Here is a 20360-nt window from a genome sequence, read left to right as displayed (position 1 = left end):
CGGCGTAACAACACGAACAACAACAACAACAACTCCGGCAGGACAGGCGGAGCGCAGTCAGTCAACATCGGGCATGCCTAGGACACAGTCCCGGTCTACGCTAAGTGAAGTGTGACGTAACGTGAACAGTGTTACTACACAATTGGCGACGAGTAGGGTCGTTCTTTCGCGTGTTGCGTCGTTGTTCCGATTTCGCAGTTTCTCCACGGCATGGAGGATTTGGTGCGGGTTTTGGTTGCGCAGCAGACGGAGCTCATGGCCACCATGAAACAAGTGCTTCCGTCGTTGCTCTCCACGCCGTCTGCTCCGGCGCAGTTCCCTCCTCCCTTTCCCCCGTATGACGAGACAGCGGAGGATTGGGACGCATATGAACATCGCCTTCGGCAGCATTTCCAGGCGTTTCATGTTGCCGATGCGGAGGTATGTCGTGCTCTCTTCTTGTCTTGGATATCTCCCTCGCTGTATCAAGTTTTGCGGCAGCTAGCGCCGTTGCAGGAACCCTCGTCCTTGTCGTTTGACGCATTGTGTTCATTGCTGTTTTCATATTATCGCCGCCGCACCATGTTGTGGCGGCTAGGGTCGAGTTCTATCAATGCAAGAAACAGCCCCATCAGTCTTACCGGGCGTGGGCCGCTACCCTGCACGGTCTTAGTCGCAAGTGTCATTTTGTCACGGAGCAGTCGCGGGAGTCGTATGCCCATGTTATGGTCCGCGACATCATTGTTCGTTAGGCCCCTGATCGGGAGGTCCGGCAACGGGCCCTGCAGTTAGAAGACCCTTCCCTCGAGGAAGTCCTGTCCATTGCTCAATCGTATGAAGTCTCTCACGCAGCAGGTCAACAGCTGGAGGCGTGGTGCGATGTCGCAGAGGTTCAGGGTGGTGCGGCCGCGTCCACTGTGTCCGGGGTGGACGACGTGCGAGCGGTACAATCCAGCCGTTACGGCCGATCCCGCGCGGCGCGTAAACAGAATTCCGGCCGCAGGCCCCTGTTGCCGTCCTGTGCGTCGTGCTATATACATCACGATCGGTCAAAGTGCCCCCAGCGTTGGGCCGTTTGTCGCAAATGTCATAAAAACGGTTACATTGCTAAAGTTTGCCGCTCAGCCTCAAAGGAATCGAAGGAAGCAAGTACAGAGGACATGGACGTTGACATTCAGGAAGTTTCATCAGGCCAGGCTCCCGACGCATCGGCACGCAAACTCTTTATCGAGGTGTCGGTTCGGTCGCGCCGGTTACAACTGCAGGTAGATACGGGCGCGGCAGTTTCGTTGTTGAATGCACAAACGTATTCCGACCTTGGATCGCCCCCGTTGGCGCCAGTTTACCGGCGTCTACGCGGTTATGGTAAACAGTTCATTCCCCTCCTGGGTCAATTCACTACCGACGTGACTTACAAATCAGTCACTCGGCCTATTACTTTTATTGTTGTCAGTGATGCGAGCTCCGCTAACCTTTTTGGCCTGGATGCCTTTCAAGCTTTCGGTTTTTCTATCGCTGACACCATACAGTTGGTCTCCGAAGACGTTCCCTATCACTCATTGGAATCTTTGATCTCGGACTTTCCAGATATTTTTGAGGAGGGCCTGGGGCGTGTTTCAGATTTTGAAGCTCACTTAACGTTGAAGACGTCTGCTCACCCATGTTTTCTACGCGCGAGGCAGATCCCCTTGGCTCTCCGCCCTCAGGTAAAGGAAGAGCTCGACCGGCTGACAGCCCTAGGGGTCGTTCTTCCCATTTCTTCCAGTGAGTGGGCTTCGCCCCTCGTTATTGTCAAGAAGCCCTCGGGAAAATTATGTCTTTGTGGCGATTTTAAGGCCACCATTAATTCCCAATTGGTGGTGGACACCTATCCTTTGCCTCGTGCTGATGAATTGTTCTCCGCCGTGGCGGGAGGCCACTATTTTTCGAAAATCGATCTGTCAGAGGCTTATCATCAGATACCACTTGATGAGGACTCCAAACGGCTGGCAGTCGTCAACACCCCGTTTGGCCTTTACCAATACCAGCGGTTGGCTTTTGGGATATCCAGTGCCCCGGCGATATTCCAGCGTTATCTTGAGCATGTCACGTCGACAATCCCTCATTGTATTAATTACCTGGATGACATCATTGTCACGGGCCGCAGCACGACGGACCACTTGCACAACCTTCGCACCCTCTTTCTCAAATTCAGGTCTGTGGGCTTGCGTTGCAACCTGCATAAGTCAACCTTCTTCCAACCGTCCATTGAGTATGTGGGCTACACCATATCTCGGCACGGCATCCAGCCACTAGGAAGTTTGGTCCAAGGTATCGTCAACCTTCCTCGGCCCACTTCGCTGAAGGAGTTACAAGCTTTTTTAGGCAAGATAGCCTATTACCACCGGTTCATTCCCAGGGCTTCCACTATAGCCCACCCCCTGTACTGCCTTCTGCACAAGGGTGTTCCTTTTGATTGGTCGCCTGCATGCGAGTGAGCGTTCACCTCGTTGAAGGGCCTCCTCACGTCAGCCCCTTGTTTGGCTACTTTTGATCCCCATAAGCCGTTGGTCCTGGCTACAGATGCTTCGCAGTATGGGGTGGGGGCGGTCCTGGCCCATCGCAACGCAGATGGTTCCGAGCAACCACTGGCGTTTGCGTCGAAAACGCTTAGTCCCGCGCAGGCCCATTACTCCCAGGTGGAAAAAGAGGCTTTGGCCATTGTCTACGCTGTTACCAAGTTTCACCCTTTCTTGTATGGCACGAAGTTTCAGTTAATCACTGACCATAAGCCGTTAATATCGTTATTTGGCCCCGCCTCTCAGATTCCGGATAGGGCGGCCCACAGACTACAGCGCTGGGCCTTGTTCCTCTCTAAGTACCATTATGACATTCGTTTTCGCCCTACAGGCCAGCATGCCAATGCAGACGCTCTTTCCCGTCTTCCGGTGGGCCCGGACCCTACATTTGATCGAGAGGAGATTATGTGTTTTCATTTGGATGTGGCGTCCCGCCAGGCGGTTGATGGCTTCCCGATCACTAGTTCTCGAGTCGCCAGGGAAACGGCGGCTGACCCGGTTCTCCGGCAAGTAGTTCGCCTCATTCTGCAGGGGTGGTCGTCCCGCCCTCCGGGCCGGGCCTCGGACCCTCTTCGTAATTATTTTCTTCTACGAGACCGTCTCTCGGTCTTGGAAGGAGTTCTCCTTCTGGCTACCGATGATACAGCTCCTCGCGTGGTTGTTCCTGCAAGTTTATGACGGGAGGTCCTCAAGTTATTACATGCGGGGCACTGGGGTGTTTCCCGTACTAAAACGTTGGCTCGCAGACATGTGTACTGGCCCGGTATTGACAGAGAAATTGAGCACTTGGTGGCCGCCTGTTCCCAGTGTGCGAGCCAACAAGCATCTCCCAGGGCAGCGTTCTCTTCATGGCCGCCGGCAACCCAGGCGTGGGAACGTGTTCACATCGATTTTGCGGGGCCGTTTGGCTTTTGGCTCATTGTCATTGATGCTTATTCCCGATTCCCATATGTGGTTTGCTGCTCCTCAACCACTTCAGAAGTTGCAATCCAGGCACTAGCAAAAATCTTTTCTGTGGAAGGTCTGCCAATCACCCTGGTCTCGGACAATGGACCGCAGTTTCTTTCGCAGACCTTCCAGGATTTTTGTAGGCGCTTCGGTATTCGGCACGTTTGCTCTCCCCCCTTCCATCCACAATCGAATGGGGAAGCTGAGCGCATGGTGCGCACCTTTAAGACGCAGATGAAAAAGTATGTGCACGAATTTCCTGCAGAGGAAGCATTGACATTTTTCTTGACGGCATACCGGACCACACCAATGGGAGACCGCAGCCCCGCAGAGCTCCTCCATGGGCGTCAACCTAGGACTCTGCTGCACCTCCTCCAGCCTGGTCCTCGCCAGTCTTCCCAAAACGGAGTACCTGGCTTTCCACTGGGTATGTCAGTCTGGGCCCGTGGGTTTGGTCGCAATCCACGTTGGATACCGGCGGTGGTCCTGCACCGCCATGGCCGCTGGCTCTATACCTTGCAGGTGGGGGACCGGGTGGTACGTCGTCACCAAAATCAGCTACGTCCACGTTCGGGCACCCACCCTCCGACCTCTCGGACACCGGCTTCCCCATTGCCGGCACCTGTATTGGTTTCACAGGGGACGTTACCTCCTCTCCCTGCTGTGACTCTGCCGCACTGTGATGGTTCTCAGCCTTGGCAGCCTCCAGTGACTCCAGCACCGGCATCGCCGTCATTCGAGCTGCCCCAGCGAGAGCCGGCCCCCCTAGCCGGCCCGGTTTCGCAGGGGGCTAGTTCCCCTGTGGTCGTCCCTTCCCCTTCGTCCCCGCCACTGGGTCTTGCCCCTCCTGAGGTGGAACAGGATCCAGAGTTCGACAGCTTGTCGCCCGTTCTGTCCCGGGCTCCGGTTGTGGGACGACGGGGGCCTCTTCGTGTGGGTCACTTCCAGCCGTATTCGAAGGTTCCGGCTCGAGGGTTGGCAGATTCCCTCGACTCCGGCCATCCCATGGATGTGGAGGTCATCGCTCCTGCCCGACGCTCCACCTTCCGACGCAGTGGATCACAGTGGCTTCACCCCCCGAAGGAGGAGGAGTGTAGTAGCCACCAGAAAGATCGCGGGAGGCGCACATTGGCACGGCGCGTCATGGACGGTAGTTGCCGCAAGTAGAGTCCCGTCCACCAGAGGGCACGTGAGAATTCGGACGCGCCCTCTGCCGGCGTAACAACACGAACAACAACAACAACTCCGGCAGGACAGGCGGAGCGCAGTCAGTCAACATCGGGCATGCCTAGGACACAGTCCCGGTCTACGCTAAGTGAAGTGCGACGTAACGTGAACAGTGTTACTACATTACTGTTATTTTTCCTCACAGTCTTCCTGTTCTGAAACCCTCTTGCATGGAAAAATATTTGAGAGACTTCGCTGTGCTCCTTTCTGGCGTGGCTGATTGCATAACATTTGATTGTTGAAGACATTTGCATTGCATCTGATGCATTATTTGCCAATAAAAAAATACAGTTGCTTTCTTTTGCTAATTTTAACATCTGTATGCTCTCTCACATTTAGGAATTAATTACTATTTTGAATTATAAGACAACTGAAAGCCAGTACATGTAATTAATACAGAAATAGTGTTTCTTACATAGTTTTACGTAAACCAGTAACATTCACACTCATGCCAGTGTCAGAAATGAGCATTGTAGGTATATCTCTTACTGTGGCTTGCACAGCAGCCTTTACAGTTTCACAAATCTGTTCGGAAGTTGTTCCATTATCTGTAAACAACTCCTGCCTCACATCCTGGTTGTCATTGTACTAGAGCATATGCACAGACTCTAGTTCAGTTCTGCCCCCATTCCATCCCGTGGCTGCCATCAGGGAGCACAATTCAGCCCCACTTAGTTTGTCGATGGCATCATAGTTGAGATTGACACCTCTGCCACCTCAGCTAAGCTCACTTCTTGACTCTCAGCTCGGTCATCATTTCTATTCTGGGCACATTAGATGTATTATCTTGTCCCCTGGTAATTACGGTTGTGGTTGTTGTTATTGTTTCTATAACCATTGCAGTTATTCCTGTTATCATATCCAGGGTGATATCTGCTGTTATTCTTGCGCAGTCTTTGCGTGTGTGATTTTTTTCGGTGACCATTTCCATTACTGTTATTGTTTGTTGATGTCGGCATGCGACACACACCATTATGGTGTGAGCAGTCATTGTTATGGCGATTGATGCCTCATCTGTTACACCTATCATTCTGTGTTTCTTGATGCTGCTTGCTGCTTCTCACATCCTCTTGTGTCAAATCAATACCGTCCAGCACCAAAAGAATATGTTCTAAGTCCTTGTCCAGAACAGTAATTAATTTTTCTCGGATGCTGGGTGACAACTTTGCCTTTAGCAACCAGAGTATGTCTTTCTGTGCCACCCACTCCTCCCAATACTGAGTGAGATGTATTTCTCAAAATACCGGCGTAAACATGTAGTTTCGAGTTGTACTGTTCCGGTGAGAAGACCTTTTTTCATAATCTCTCTTGTACTCCGGCCGACCAACATTTAGACAGGAATGTCTTCCCAAGTTGGCTATATGTATCATAATTCTTAGTAGCTTTTGCCACCCACAAGACTCCATCACCTTGGATGTGTGACACTACAAACTGTATACGTTGTCGTTCATTCCCTGTTTTAGGAAGCACGTTCTTGAATGACCGTATAAATACAACCGGATGTACTGACATCTTATCTGGTATGAATACTTGAAACTGCCAGTATTTCAGTAGGCTGTCATCCATTAAAATACCCATCAAAGCATTGTCTGCCCATGTCACTCTAGGTGAATGCTGTATTTGGGGGGTGCTCTTTCTGATACTCCTCATAAATTGATCCTGCATTTTCCGAATCAGATTAATACCCGACACGCATTTGTATGTTGGGCTGCAGTACACTACGTGATTGTTGCAGTAATGTTTCCGCAACACGAGGAACATTATGGATTTGTGTCATGATTTCTTCATGCCGCTTTGGTATTTCATCCGTTGCAACCTGCTTAAGCCGCTCTATCTTGGTCGCTATTATTTTCTTCATTTTATTTAATTCTGTGACTTCTTTGTCGCTAGTGCTGGCTGTCGTGCCCTTTACTTTGGATTTAATCTGATCACCTAACATTTTGTCTTATTCTCTCACTCAGGCCTTGGTATTCTTTATTTATTGTCTCACTTTGCTCATCTATTTTAGCCATAGCAGCTGGATCTGGTTCAAGAGGTAAACTATTTACTACCTTTGCTAATTGCACAACAGACTCTTCCGTCTTCTTTTGCGTCCTTTGTACTGACACTGTTGTCTCTTTAATGGTTTTCTGTCCAGTTTGCACAGCACTCACATCACCCATTAATTTAGTTCTGTTTCTGGTCGGTCGGTTTGGGGAAGGAGACCAGACAGCGTGGTCATCGGTCTCATCAGATTAGGGAAGGATTGGGAAGGAAGTCGGCCGTGCCCTTTCAGAGGAACCATCCCGGCATTTGCCTGGAGTGATTTTAGGGAAATCACGGAAAACCTAAATCAGGATGGCCGGACGCGGGATTGAACCGTCGTCCTCCCGAATGCGAGTCCAGTGTCTAACCACTGCGCCACCCCGCTCGGTGTTCTGTTTCTGCCAGGTATTTAGTGACCTTTTGCTGTGCTGAGACTTCTTTTGTAATACTTTTGAAGCCGGCATTCAACTTCGCTGCTAGTGCTTCATCGCTTTCTCTTTCTTTCACTGCTTGCATCTCATTGCAATCCCTGTTTTATTCTGCAATTTGCTTAATTAGCACTTTATCACATTCTCTTTCCCTAGAAGCTTGTGCTTTCTCGTGTTCTCTTTCCATAGCAGCTTGTGCTTTCTCGCATTCTCTTTCTTTCACAGCTTGTGCTTCATCACGTTCATTCATCAAGTGCACGACTCTGTCTAATAAAGCGGCATAAGGGTCTTAATTGGGAGCAGGGCTTTGTGCGGCACCCCTGCAGATTGAGACCGCTCAGTTATATCAATTGCTATATTGTCTGGCTCAGTTCCAATTGCTACCACGTCAGCTGCAACATTGCTAACATTGGCAACATCTTCGTTAGTAGTTTCTTGTACAGGGTCCATGTTTGTGAATTTGCCAATTTTGGTCATTTCAAAAACAATTTTGCTGAGAGATGTAACACTCCTTCAATCTAACCTGAATAACTAAATGAAACTTTATAGGCACAATAATGAAATTATCTAACTGGCACAATAACAAGGTAACTTTAACATAACACAAGAGAATTTTCTTGCAGTTGGCAAGTAGCAATAGCTGTAATTCTGCGCTGCAGTGCAACGATAGCTGCACTATTCTATGCTGAAAGCACAGTAAAATGATTCTTTTGAACATGAAACAATACGACTATGGAGGGCAAAACTATTGCAATATACTGCGATGGCAACATTCAAACTGCAGTGGGGAGTGGAGGTGAAGCTCATTATTTACAATAGAAATCTGTTTCCACTTCAACATCTATTTCCTCAGTACCCTACTGGTGCATTTGGGTCATGAAAAATAAAACAAACAAAAGATTACTACATTCATGAATTTTAGTTTGGCCCCACGCTGGGTGCCAGTTGAATTATTATTTTTGATAAAGCAAGTTTTCTCTCCACTTTGTGTGGCACTCTTTAGTGGTAATTACAAAATAAATTTTGATAAGAGGAAATTAACTGGAGTGCCATTAATTAAAAGAAGCAGACAAGTAAAAAAAATAAGTTTAAATTATCACACAGCACAGATAAATTTACCACTAAAAGAGAGAAAATTAATAATTCAAGATTTCGTCTAACCTGCTCTGATACCATGGAATGGACTGACCTTGCGCATTGCGTGTTGACCGTATGCCAATCATTAATATTACACATTATGCACACAAGTACTGCTGTGAAACTGCATTTACAGGTCTCAGGGACGCATGAGTGGCTGCTACAAATTCGAACATCAATAATGTTTGGCAGTGGTGAGAACACGATATGTTGGAAGTCTTGTTGTTCTCCTAGCTGAAATATAGAAAAGTTGGCAGGTGACGTTAATGTTGTTGAAATGAAACATTGGTAAACAATAACAATTATTCACATATTGATGATACTTTACACACCTTAAAAATATCCTTCAAGTAAAACTGCCTGTTACAAAATGATTTGAGAGAGTGATAATTAAGAGAGAGTAATTGACAAGACCATAGAGATAATAAAGAACTGGTCTCAGGAGAGGACGAGACAGACGTGGCTCATTTTTATATACAAGCAGACAGCTGAAGGCATCTTTACTGTTATTTTTCCTCACAGTCTTCCTGTTCTGGAACCATCTTGCATGGAAAAATATTTGAGAGACTTCACTGCGCTCCTTTCCGGCATGGGTGATCGTATAACATTTGATTGTTGACACCGCTTGCATTGCATGTGGTACATTATTTGCCAATTAAAAAATACAGTTGCTTTCTTTTGCTAATTTTAACATCTGTATGCTCTCTCACATTTAGGAATTAATTACTATTTTGCATTATAAAACAAATGAAAGACAATACATGGAATTAATACAAAAGTAGTGATTCTTACATAGTTTTACACAAATTATTTTAGTTTTGGGGCTTAAATTTGTTACACAAAAAAGAAATGTTTCCTTACCCCATTGAATGATACTTTTTAGTTTTATAACATAGAGAATAAAAAGTAGAATATAATAGAGGGAAACATTCCACATGGGAAAAATATATCTAAAAACAAAGATGTGACTTACCAAACGAAAGCGCTGGCAGGTTGATAGACACACAAACAAACACAAACATACACACAAAATTCAAGCTTTCGCAACCAACGGTTGCTTCATCGGAAAGAGGGAAGGAGAGGGAAAGACAAAAGGATGTGGGTTTTAAGGGAGAGGGTAAGGAGTCATTCCAATCCCGGGAGCAGAAAGACTTACCTTAGGGGGAAAGGAGGACAAATATACACAGTATACACTCCTTTCCCCCTAAGGTAAGTCTTTCTGCTCCCGGGATTGGAATGACTCCTTACCCTCTCCCTTAAAACCCACATCCTTTCGTCTTTCCCTCTCCTTCCCTCTTCCCGATGAAGCAACCGTTGGTTGCGAAAGCTAGAATTTTGTGTGTATGTTTGTGTTTGTTTGTGTGTCTATCAACCTGCCAGCGCTTTCGTTTGGTAAGTCACATCTTCTTTGTTTATAGAGTAAAAAGTAGAATTCAATTGAATGTAGAAGTCAGATAGCAGGTAAACTTTTACATAGGAACTTCACTTTTTAATTACAGTTTTGTTAATGTTCGTGTTTACAAAAATTATTTACAGTAAATTGTGCTATCAGAGTTGACAGCTGGTACACTGTAAGGACTAAATCTGCTGGAGAAAATGAATGCAAACAATTTCCTGAGTGACTTCAAATTTCATTTTGGATCTGCTCCCATAGGAAGAAGCACTGTGTATTATGGATTAAATGATCCAAATAGATGAACAAAACTAATAGGTGTTGAAAGGATGTATCTAAAATTCATTCCAGTAGTAATTTAGTGTTTTTGAATTATCACAAAAACTAGGAATAATTGTGAAATGCTGCAAAACCGTTTAAGTCCCTGTTGTCATTGGAAATTCTGGTGCAGATTTGGGGATTTACCTAAACTCTCAGTTTGAAAACTCATATTTATTAATGGAAATGGAAATGTCGTGTGGCTAGGGCCTCCCGTCGGGTAGACCGTTCGCCTGGTGCAGGTCTTTCAATTTGACGCCACTTCGGCGACCTGCGCGTCGATGGGGATGAAATGATGATGATTAGGACAACACAACACCCAGTCTCTGAGCGGAGAAAATTTCCGACCCAGCCGGGAATCGAACCCGGGCCCTTAGGATTGACAGTCTGTCACGCTGACCACTCAGCTACCGGGGCGGACATATTTATTAATAAAATATTTAGTTAGCAACTTTGACAACTAAAATGTTTTCAAGGGCTGTAACGATAAAACACACATTTATGAGACAGTTTGTCATACTATAGTGTACTGGCAGCTGATCATGGGAACTCTTTGTATTTACTTTTGCACAAAGTCTCATATTTTTGCAATACTTCTTTGAGCACAGATGCTGCTTTCAATTATCTTGATGCTTTGTATGCTGTATGATACATTATGTCCAAACTGTGACCTCTCAGTGAAGAAAATAATGTGCTGACACTGTGACTGAATTCAGTGAACTCAAATAGCCACTATCTGTTCAAATCTGCAAAAGTAAGGATGTAGTGTATCTGACAGGAAGAAACTGTTAACATACCAAATCCTATTTCCGTAACAGACACAAGGAATTGACAGAGAGTGCAATTCATTGATTTACAGTTGTGTTCAACCAACTGAAAGAAAGCAGCAGTGAATGTGAAACAGAAGGAATACAGTCAGACATGTACAGAAAATTATCAGCAACTAGGAAAATAATAATTTCTTTTAATTCAGGCAGCCACATTGAATTCAAAACAACTTGTTCCATGAACTGAAAACACAATCAATCACAAAGGAAAGAAAGGAATTGAGATAGTCTAGTTCCCACTAGAATGAAGTAAAAAACACTTAACAAGAAAGAGTTGTCATTGCAAATGGGGAGTGAAAGTTTTAGTAAGGAAAATATGAAAAGACTTGGCGCTGTCTGAAGAATAATAATATCACTGAGAAGAATCAACAGTTATCTAGGGAAGCTCATTATACACAAATAAAAGGTATTATACAAATAAAAGACAAAATAACAGTACAAATAAAGGAATGGCTAAATGTAACCTCTTACGAAGTAGTTGAGTGATCAACAAGCACATAAACAAGTTATTTCAAACAGTGTCCTTCTACAGAGCTAACTAATGTCATAAACACAAAACAGATGCGAGCGCACGCCCACATGCAAGCACACACCCACACCAACACCCACACATTATCCTGACCATGTGGGAGAGGCTGCATGATAATATGACTGGAATGTGTCATTAGTGAGCTTGGTTTGGCACAGACAAGTTGAGTTTTGTGTGGCACACAATGAAGTGGATTAATATATTTGGAGGAGGAAGAGGGAGGCTGTGGAAAGTACAGTGTGAATGTTGATTGATGGAATGAAGAGGGGCTTTGGGAAGAGTGGTGGTGGGTGTGGAACAGGGGTTAGAAAAGACTGAAACTAGTAGGAGTGAAAAAAATTCTACAAGAATATTTTTTGTTTTTCTCTTGTGTACGCAGTTATCAGAATAATTCCCATGTCTAAATTTCAGAGAAGATGGTATAAGAGGTGGTTTTTGTGTGTATGGGGAGGGCGGGGGGCAGAATTCAAATGGCACAGATTGTGAAACAGCCATTGTAGCTGAGCATGTTGAGATCAGCACTGTGTTCTGCCACTGGGCAGTCAACTATGTTTTTGGCCAAAGTTTTACAGTGACCATACATTCAGGGGGACAGTTGGTTGTCGGTCATGCTGTTGGTTGTCGGTCATGCTGTTGGTTGTCGGTCAAGCTGTGCAAAAGTTGACAGTTGCATTGCTATATGTTTTTACTACTTTTACAAGTGACCCTGCCTCTGATGTGCTGTGGTGTATCTGTAATGGGACTGGACTAGAATGTGGTGGATGGTTTCATAGGACAGATTGCACTTCTTCCACAAGGATCTGACCTAGGTAGCAAAGGGATTGCATGTGACATAAAGACATATCAAGATACTTTGTAGATTGGGTGAGCAGTGGAATATCACTTTGGGAGAGGTGGAAAGTATTTTGGGTAGGTTGTTCCTCATTTACAGGCATAATGATAGATATTCATAGCCCTAGTAAAGAATGTAGTGGAGTTATTCTAGTATTGGGTAATGAGAGGGATCAATCTTTGCAGATGTTTTGTTGTTGGTAGTAGTTGTAGGATTCGGGACATGTGAGGATATAGCACAGGAAATGTGTTTGCATGCTACGTCAGAAAGGTAGTGTCTATCTGTGAAGGCCTTAGTAAAACATACACATTACTGGGGGAAGGAATATTCATCACTGCAGATATGTTGTTGATGGGTGACTACTGTAACCAAGAGACAGATATGTTGTTGATGGGTGACTACTGTAACCAAGAGACATTGTTGTATGAAACAGATGACAGGTATCAAAATGCATGTGTTGTTGATGCTGGGTGATTTGGTATGGGCAGAGGTTGGTATGGAGCAGTCGGGGAGATGGAGGTCACTGTCCAGGAAGATGGCACACTGGAATGAAGACCAGGTGTGGCAAATGAGAAAGGAAGTGTTGAAGCTGTGGAGGAATGAGGAAAGTGTGTTTGCCCTGGACTCACATAATCAAGATATAGTCAGTGAACATGAACCAGACAAGGTATTTAGAATCTTGGATGACTGGGCCATAAACAGGTTAGAATATGTGGGTGCCATGTGGGCTCCCATTGCCATTGCATTGATTTAGTTGTATATCTTCCCATCAATGGGGAAGTAATTATGGGTGAAGAAATAGTTGGTCAGGTGTATAAGGAGCAAGTGGCACATCTGGAGTCAGAAGATATTGAGAGAGGTAGTGTATGATGGTAGCAAGCCAATGAATGTGGGAGATTTTGCTGTGTAGGAAGATGACTTAATAGCTGTAAACATGAATCCAAGTGGTAGGCGTATGGGGGTGATTGAAAGGTACCAAAAGCAGTGGTTTGTGTCCTTAATAGGGGAAGCTAGGCTGCATGTAGCTGGTTGAAGGTGTTGATCGAGAGCTGAGATTCTCCTTTAGGAACATTTAATCATCTACAAAGGGACATCCAGGGTGTTGAGATTTATAGCTTTTAGAGATAGCATTAGAAGGTGGTTGTGTGGGAGGTAGTGGGGATGAGGAGGGAGATGGATTTGGTGAAAGGGTTATGGAGAGGCATAGGAATTTGAGTAGGAAGAGGTTATGCTCACTTCTAGGGTAAAATCACTATGGGCATGGATTGTAGGTGAAAGAGTCAGACAGCTGGCAGATATGTTCTGTCAGGTATTGCATGGCCAACCCAATCTATGAAACATTTTGGTCCATCCTTATCCCATACCTACTTCAAACTCCTTGCTCATGGGCCATATGCCTATAGAATAGGCAGGTCCAAAAGCGTGTCCTATTGTAGTCCTCTTACTGGCATATCCTACCCTATCAGAAGCAGGACAACTTGTGAAAGCAGTCATGTTGTATACCAGCTGTGCCCCTTTTGCTTTCTTGCACGGCGGCAATGGCACAGGAAGTAAACAGTGGTTCCCAGTGACATCTGCAATGGTTTATTGCACAACCTTTACAACAACACAACATACAGTATTAGAGTATGGAAAGCTCTTCCGGGTACTGACCTGCACCCAGCATGGTGCAATGGCATGGATACAGTTGGTGCTCGGTGATACTACAAGGATCACTCCAAAAGAAATGCACAATATTTTTGTAAAAATAGAGTTTTCATTCTGCATGTGTCAAAGTTTTACAGTGTGTAGATACAACCTTCCTGCTTGTTTTCAAACTTAGTTCAAACTGTTCCCATGAGTGGCACCGTCGCAGAATGTCTTCAAGATGGCTGCTACTCTTCGTCAGAAGTAACGTACTGTCATAGAATTCCTGTGCTGTGAAAATGAGACCGTGGGAAACATCCATAAGAGGTTGAAAAAGGTGTATGGAGATGCTGCTGTCGATCGCAGTACAGTTAGTTGGTGGGCAAGCAGGTTACATGATGAAAGAGGGCACGGCAATATTGAGGATTGTCCTTGCAGCAGCAAGCCTTGTACTGCACACACTGCAGACAATGTGCAGAGAGTTAACGAATTAGTGACTGCTGACAGACGTATCACAGTGAACGAATTGTCACACTACGTTGGGATAGGGGAAGGAAGTGTTTTCAGAATACTGAAAGTAGTGTTGGCATTAAAAAAGGTTTGTGCCAGGTGGGTTCCCAGGATGTTGACAGTGGCTCACAAAGAAACAAGAAAAACGGTATGCAGTGAACTTTTTGAACACAGCGAGAATGGTGGAGATGTATTTCTTGGAAGAATTGTGACAGGTGATGAAACAGGGCTCCATAATTTTTCACCAGAGACGAAGAGGCAATCAATGGAACAGCATCATGCAAATTCACCCAAGGAAAAAAAAAATTCAAAACCACACCTTCTGCTGGAAAAGTTATGGCTACGGTGTTATTCGATTCCGAAGGACTCTTGCTTGTGGACATCATGCCAAGTGGAACCACCATAAATTCTGATGCATATGTGATGACACTGAAGAAACTTCAAGCTCGACTGAGTTATGTTCGACCACATCGGCAAAAGCAAGTTGTTTTGCTGTTGCAGGGCCACATGTCAGTCAAAAAACCATGGAAGTGATCACAAAACTCTGATGGACAACACTGAAACACCCGCCTTACAGTCCTGACCTGGCTCCATGTGACTATCATCTCTTTGGGATACTGAAAGACTCTCTTTGTGGAACAAGGTTTGAAGATGATGACTCCCTTGTGCACGCTTCCAAACAGTGGCTCCAACAGGTTGATCTAGAATTTTACCATGCGGGTATACAAGCGCTGGTTCCAAGAAGGTGTAAGGCAGTTGAGAGGGATGGAAATTACGTGGAGAAATGAAAATATTGTTCCTAAAGGATGTATCTACACACTGTAAAACTTTCAAATATGTAGAATAAAAGATGGATTTAAAAAAATAGTGTGCATTTCTTTTTTTGTGACCATCGTATGTCAGGGCACAGCTGTGGGTCCAGCAATTGACACTGCGGAATACAGTGCGGCTGGCTTTCGGTGATGGTGTGGCTGGCACCTGGTGAGACTGGCAGCATCAATAACCTGATGAGTTGGTGACAGCAGCTGCTGGGAGGCAGCATTTGACCGGTGGTGACTGCCTGCGACGCGGTGATACTGGCAGGCCGATAAGGGCGATTTTGCTCTGTGTGACTGTGGTGTTTGTAGGTATCAGATGCAGCTCAGCTGGGACGTGATTTTTGACCAATAAGGCCTTCCAGGACATGACAATGCCTACAGACTGTGAAGTGCTATGTTGTAGAGACTGTGAGTCAGTGACCATGTCAGGGCTGATGGGAGTTGGCAGTTGGCACTCAATGGCAGCCCCCAGAGATGTGCCAATGCTGACAAGCTGGTGAGAAGGACAATAAAACTCTGATTGGTGGGCCGCCAGGGTGGCCAGCTAATTGTCCAGGACAGGAAAATTATCTGCCTGCTGGCAACTGCATCATGGCCTATAAAAGTAGGATTGCATGTAACACGTGACTGTGATTGCAGCACCACTATGGGTGGTGTGTGTGCAGATATGTGTAGTCACATGACCACAGATGAAGAAAATAGTTCCGAAATGGTAGCACCACTATCGGTGATACACGTGCAGCATAGTGGGAAGATAGTGCCTGTGCCTGTGGCCTAGCCACAAGACAGCCCCTGGATGCTGGTGTAATGTCGGTGGTTTTAGTTGTCTGCTTAGGGGCCGCCTACAGTAGCCTCTTTTCTCCTCTGATCCACTCCTCCTTACATCTCTCCATTTGAGTTGTAGCACTGGGACAATGTAGCAATGTAGCCGTGTGTGTGTTCTGGAAAAAGACATTGGCCAAGAGCTCAGTGACCTTTTCACTCTTCTTAGTTTGTCTGTCTACCACATTTTACCTTAACTGTAAGGTGAGTGGCTATCTTTACTCCTACCATTATTTGTATTCCACCCAAGACTTCCTGTTCTCTTATAAATGTTGATTCACATATCTGAAGTTTATGTCCTATTGGTGAACATCAACCCATTTTGTCCAGTTTTATCATCTAATGATGTGTACTTTGTCTAAGAAGTTTCCAAAAAGTTTCATTGCCATAAGGTAACATACTGAAAATTGAAGCTCTGAGATTGTTTTCTAGTGTTAGAATCCATACTGTAGCATTTATGGCCAAAGAAACTTTTAAATGCTGTGAGTCAGTGTGCGAGCGATCACTAGATTATAGGTGGCATTTAATGTGCACTCTTTGATATATAAAGAGTAACTATTCATTTTCTCCATGTCAGCCATGTTTACAGCCAGACTCTGGATTTATTTTCAGACAAAGTCTGGTTATTATGATAAATGTATGGAGGAACCTCTTCTTAAAGTGATGTTGGACTCAGATATCCTGCTTCTCCTTCGCTTCTCCTTAGATGACAACACGGAAACTATGGTCACAGCATCATTGCTGGCACTGAGGAATTTGTTGTGGAATTTTCCTGATGAGGTAAGTAAAGAGGAAGTATTATAGCTTCTGTATTATAGGGTATTCTATTACACGTGTACACAATAGGATGAAAAATTCCTGTTACTGCTGGTATAAACAGTTAAAAGTAGAAAATACTAAGCCCAGTTGTTGTAACTCATATGTTCCCTCCTCAGAGAGGAAAAAGAGTTCGGTTGAGGAAGGTTAGCAGGTCATTCGTATCCCTGGTTTAGAGGGACCCACCTTTTGTCAGTATGAAGGGTCTCATTTCCCCTGGCATAGGCCTTCCTATGTACAGCAATGTATATAAAGAACATTTTCAATGCAACATACTAAAACTTTGTCATAAATCAAACTCGAAAAAGATGTTGGAGAGGCAGTATGGGAGTAATAGAGAAAGAGAGAGAGAGAGAGAGAGAGAGAGAGAGAATTATGGGGAAGGAGGTGAGAATCACTAATGGGAAATGTAATATTAAGAAAATTTTCTTCCATCTGCTTGGAAAGTTATTTCCTTGGCAGAGGAGAATGTTGCACCTATTGAATCAGTTTGTAACTTTAGGATTTGGAATCCATTCAAGGAAAACCACCTAAACTGGAGCTAATCTATGATCTAATCTCCATTGCCAATTCCTCACTTGGCAAGTGTGCTGTAATTAGTTCAAATTTTATCAGTTGTCAAGTGTTCTCATTTTTCAGATAGCAATGGGAATAGTTAGTAGAGATAGCACATATAATGAAGCTGACATTTATACTTAGTAGAATTTATATGAAACATGAGACTGCACAATTATAAAACTGTGGAGTTTGATTATCTGGTCAGCAGTAGTGTAGCAGCTGTGATCTTGATAAAAGTTGCTGTAGGCAGAACCTGTTAACAAAGTGTAACAGTGTATTATGTCCACCTATGCAATATCAAAAATATATTAATGAAGATATTTTTGCAATGACCCAGTTACAGATGTGGTTGTGTCTGTATTCTTAAGATTTCCACAAGAAGGATATTCTCTGCGAAACTTCCTGGCAGATTAAAACAGTGTGCCGGTCCGAGACTCGAACTCAGGACCTTTGCCTTTCACGGGCAAGTGCTCTTCCAACTGAGCTACCCAAGCACGACTCACGCCCCATCCTCACAGCTTTCGCAGGTTCGCAGGAGAGCTTCTGTAAAGTTTGGAAGGTAGGAGACGAGGTACTGGCAGAAGTAAAGCTGTGAGGATGGGGCATGAGTCGTGCTTGGGTAGCTCAGTTGGTAGAGCATTTGCCTGTAAAAGGCAAAGGTCCCAAGTTCGAGTCTCGGTCCGGCACACAGTTTTAATCTGCCAGGATCTTTCATATCAGTGCACACTCCGCTGCAGAGTGAAAAATCTCATTCTGGATATTCTCTGCGTAGTTGAAAGTTGTGAATCACCCTGTATTCAGATATGTATTTTGGTTGCCAGTATACATGTACATACAAGACTGATAATACTAGCCACTTTTTCTGCCTCTTAATATTCCTAAACTGATTGAGACAAAAGCCAGAATGGTTCCTATGAACAGACCAATTGCCTTCTTCATCGTGGCATTAGCGATAAGTAGTCCATCTCAAATGGCCTCTTCACTGACTGGAAGTGAATCCCTAATCTTTATTTATCAGTACCTATTCAAAGAGGATATCACTGATAAAAGTTAAGGATAATTAATGAAATTTGTCTATTTATAATTTTTGTAGCGGCTGTATTTCTCTCCTTGATTCTATTATAATTACTTTTCTTTTATGATGTGAACATAACTGGTCTGTGTATGATAATATTAACTTCATAACTGAAGCCAAACCACAATTTTTGCCAGAGAAAAAAAAAACATGTTCCTGTGCTATCTTGGATAGTGGGAGATATGTTGTACATTTCAATGTCAATTACAAATGGTTCTCATTATAAATGGGTGCCTGGACTCCCATACTACATGGCATTTCTCATGGGGAATAAGAAGAATTGATAGAAATCGGATCTCTTCAGGCTGGGACAGATTTTTTTTCCAGCAACTGTCAACCGTAGCTTAAAAACAATTATATTCACCACGGGTAGGCAACTACAGTCATCACGAACTACTATTCCATTCCAACAAACTGATCTGCTTCTTTTAAAAACACAATAATTGCTACATTTTTCATTTTTTGATACTGTAAAACAACTACACTCCTGGAAATGGAAAAAAGAACACATTGACACCGGTGTGTCAGACCCACCATACTTGCTCCGGACACTGCGAGAGGGCTGTACAAGCAATGATCACACGCACGGCACAGCGGACACACCAGGAACCGCGGTGTTGGCCGTCGAATGGCGCTAGCTGCGCAGCATTTGTGCACCGCCGTCGTCAGTGTCAGCCAGTTTGCCGTGGCATACGGAGCTCCATCGCAGTCTTTAACACTGGTAGCATGCCGCGACAGCGTGGACGTGAACCGTATGTGCAGTTGACGGACTTTGAGCGAGGGCGTATAGTGGGCATGCGGGAGGCCGGGTGGACGTACCGCCGAATTGCTCAACACGTGGGGCGTGAGGTCTCCACAGTACATCGATGTTGTCGCCAGTGGTCGGTGGAAGGTGCACGTGCCCGTTGACCTGGGACCGGACCGCAGCGACGCACGGATGCACGCCAAGACCGTAGGATCCTACGCAGTGCCGTAGGGAACTGCACCGCCACTTCCCAGCAAATTAGGGACACTGTTGCTCCTGGGGTATCGGCGAGGACCATTCGCAACCGTCTCCATGAAGCTGGGCTACGGTCCTGCACACCGTTAGGCCGTCTTCCGCTCACGCCCCAACATCGTGCAGCCCGCCTCCAGTGGTGTCGCGACAGGCGTGAATGGAGGGACGAATGGAGACGTGTCGTCTTCAGCGATGAGAGTCGCTTCTGCCTTGGTGCCAATGATGGTCGTATGCGTGTTTGGCGCCGTGCATGTGAGCGCCACAATCAGGACTGCATACGACCGAGGCACACAGGGCCAACACCCGGCATCATGGTGTGGGGAGCGATCTCCTACACTGGCCGTACACCACTGGTGATCGTCGAGGGGACACTGAATTGTGCACGGTACATCCAAACCGTCATCGAACGCATCGTTCTACCATTCCTAGACCGGCAAGGGAACTTGCTGTTCCAACAGGACAATGCACGTCCGCATGTATCCCGTGCCACCCAACGTGCTCTAGAAGGTGTAAGTCAACTACCCTGGCCAGCAAGATCTCCGGATCTGTCCCCCATTGAGCATGTTTGGGACTGGATGAAGCGTCGTCTCACGCGGTCTGCACGTCCAGCACGAATGCTGGTCCAACTGATGCGCCAGGTGGAAATGGCATGGCAAGCCGTTCCACAGGACTACATCCAGCATCTCTACGATCATCTCCATGGGAGAATAGCAGCCTGCATTGCTGCGAAAGGTGGATATACACTGTACTAGTGCCGACATTGTGCATGTTCTGTTGCCTGTGTCTATGTGCCTGTGGTTCTGTCAGTGTGATCATGTGATGTATCTGACCCCAGGAATGTGTCAATAAAGTTTCCCCTTCCTGGGACAATGAATTCACGGTGTTCTTATTTCAATTTCCAGGAGTGTATTTAACTTAACACCTTTACCATTTGTTC

At 45.4% G+C, this 20360-nt stretch overlaps 1 protein-coding gene across 2 annotated transcripts in view; it reads left to right on the top strand.

Annotated features, from left to right (window-relative positions):
* Positions 1-20360, top strand: part of LOC126187439 (RNA polymerase II-associated protein 1) — a 266874-nt gene that overhangs the window by 145017 nt on the left and 101497 nt on the right. For both annotated transcript variants that reach the window (XM_049928519.1, XM_049928518.1), the window contains exon 7: positions 16590-16757. In XM_049928519.1, the coding sequence (XP_049784476.1) occupies positions 16590-16757 (168 nt within the window). The remainder of the gene's footprint in view (positions 1-16589; positions 16758-20360) is intronic.

Source organism: Schistocerca cancellata, chromosome 5 (genome assembly GCF_023864275.1).
Source record: "Schistocerca cancellata isolate TAMUIC-IGC-003103 chromosome 5, iqSchCanc2.1, whole genome shotgun sequence".
Classification (NCBI taxonomy): Eukaryota; Metazoa; Arthropoda; class Insecta; order Orthoptera; family Acrididae; genus Schistocerca; species Schistocerca cancellata.
This window is presented reverse-complemented; position numbering and strand designations above follow the sequence as displayed.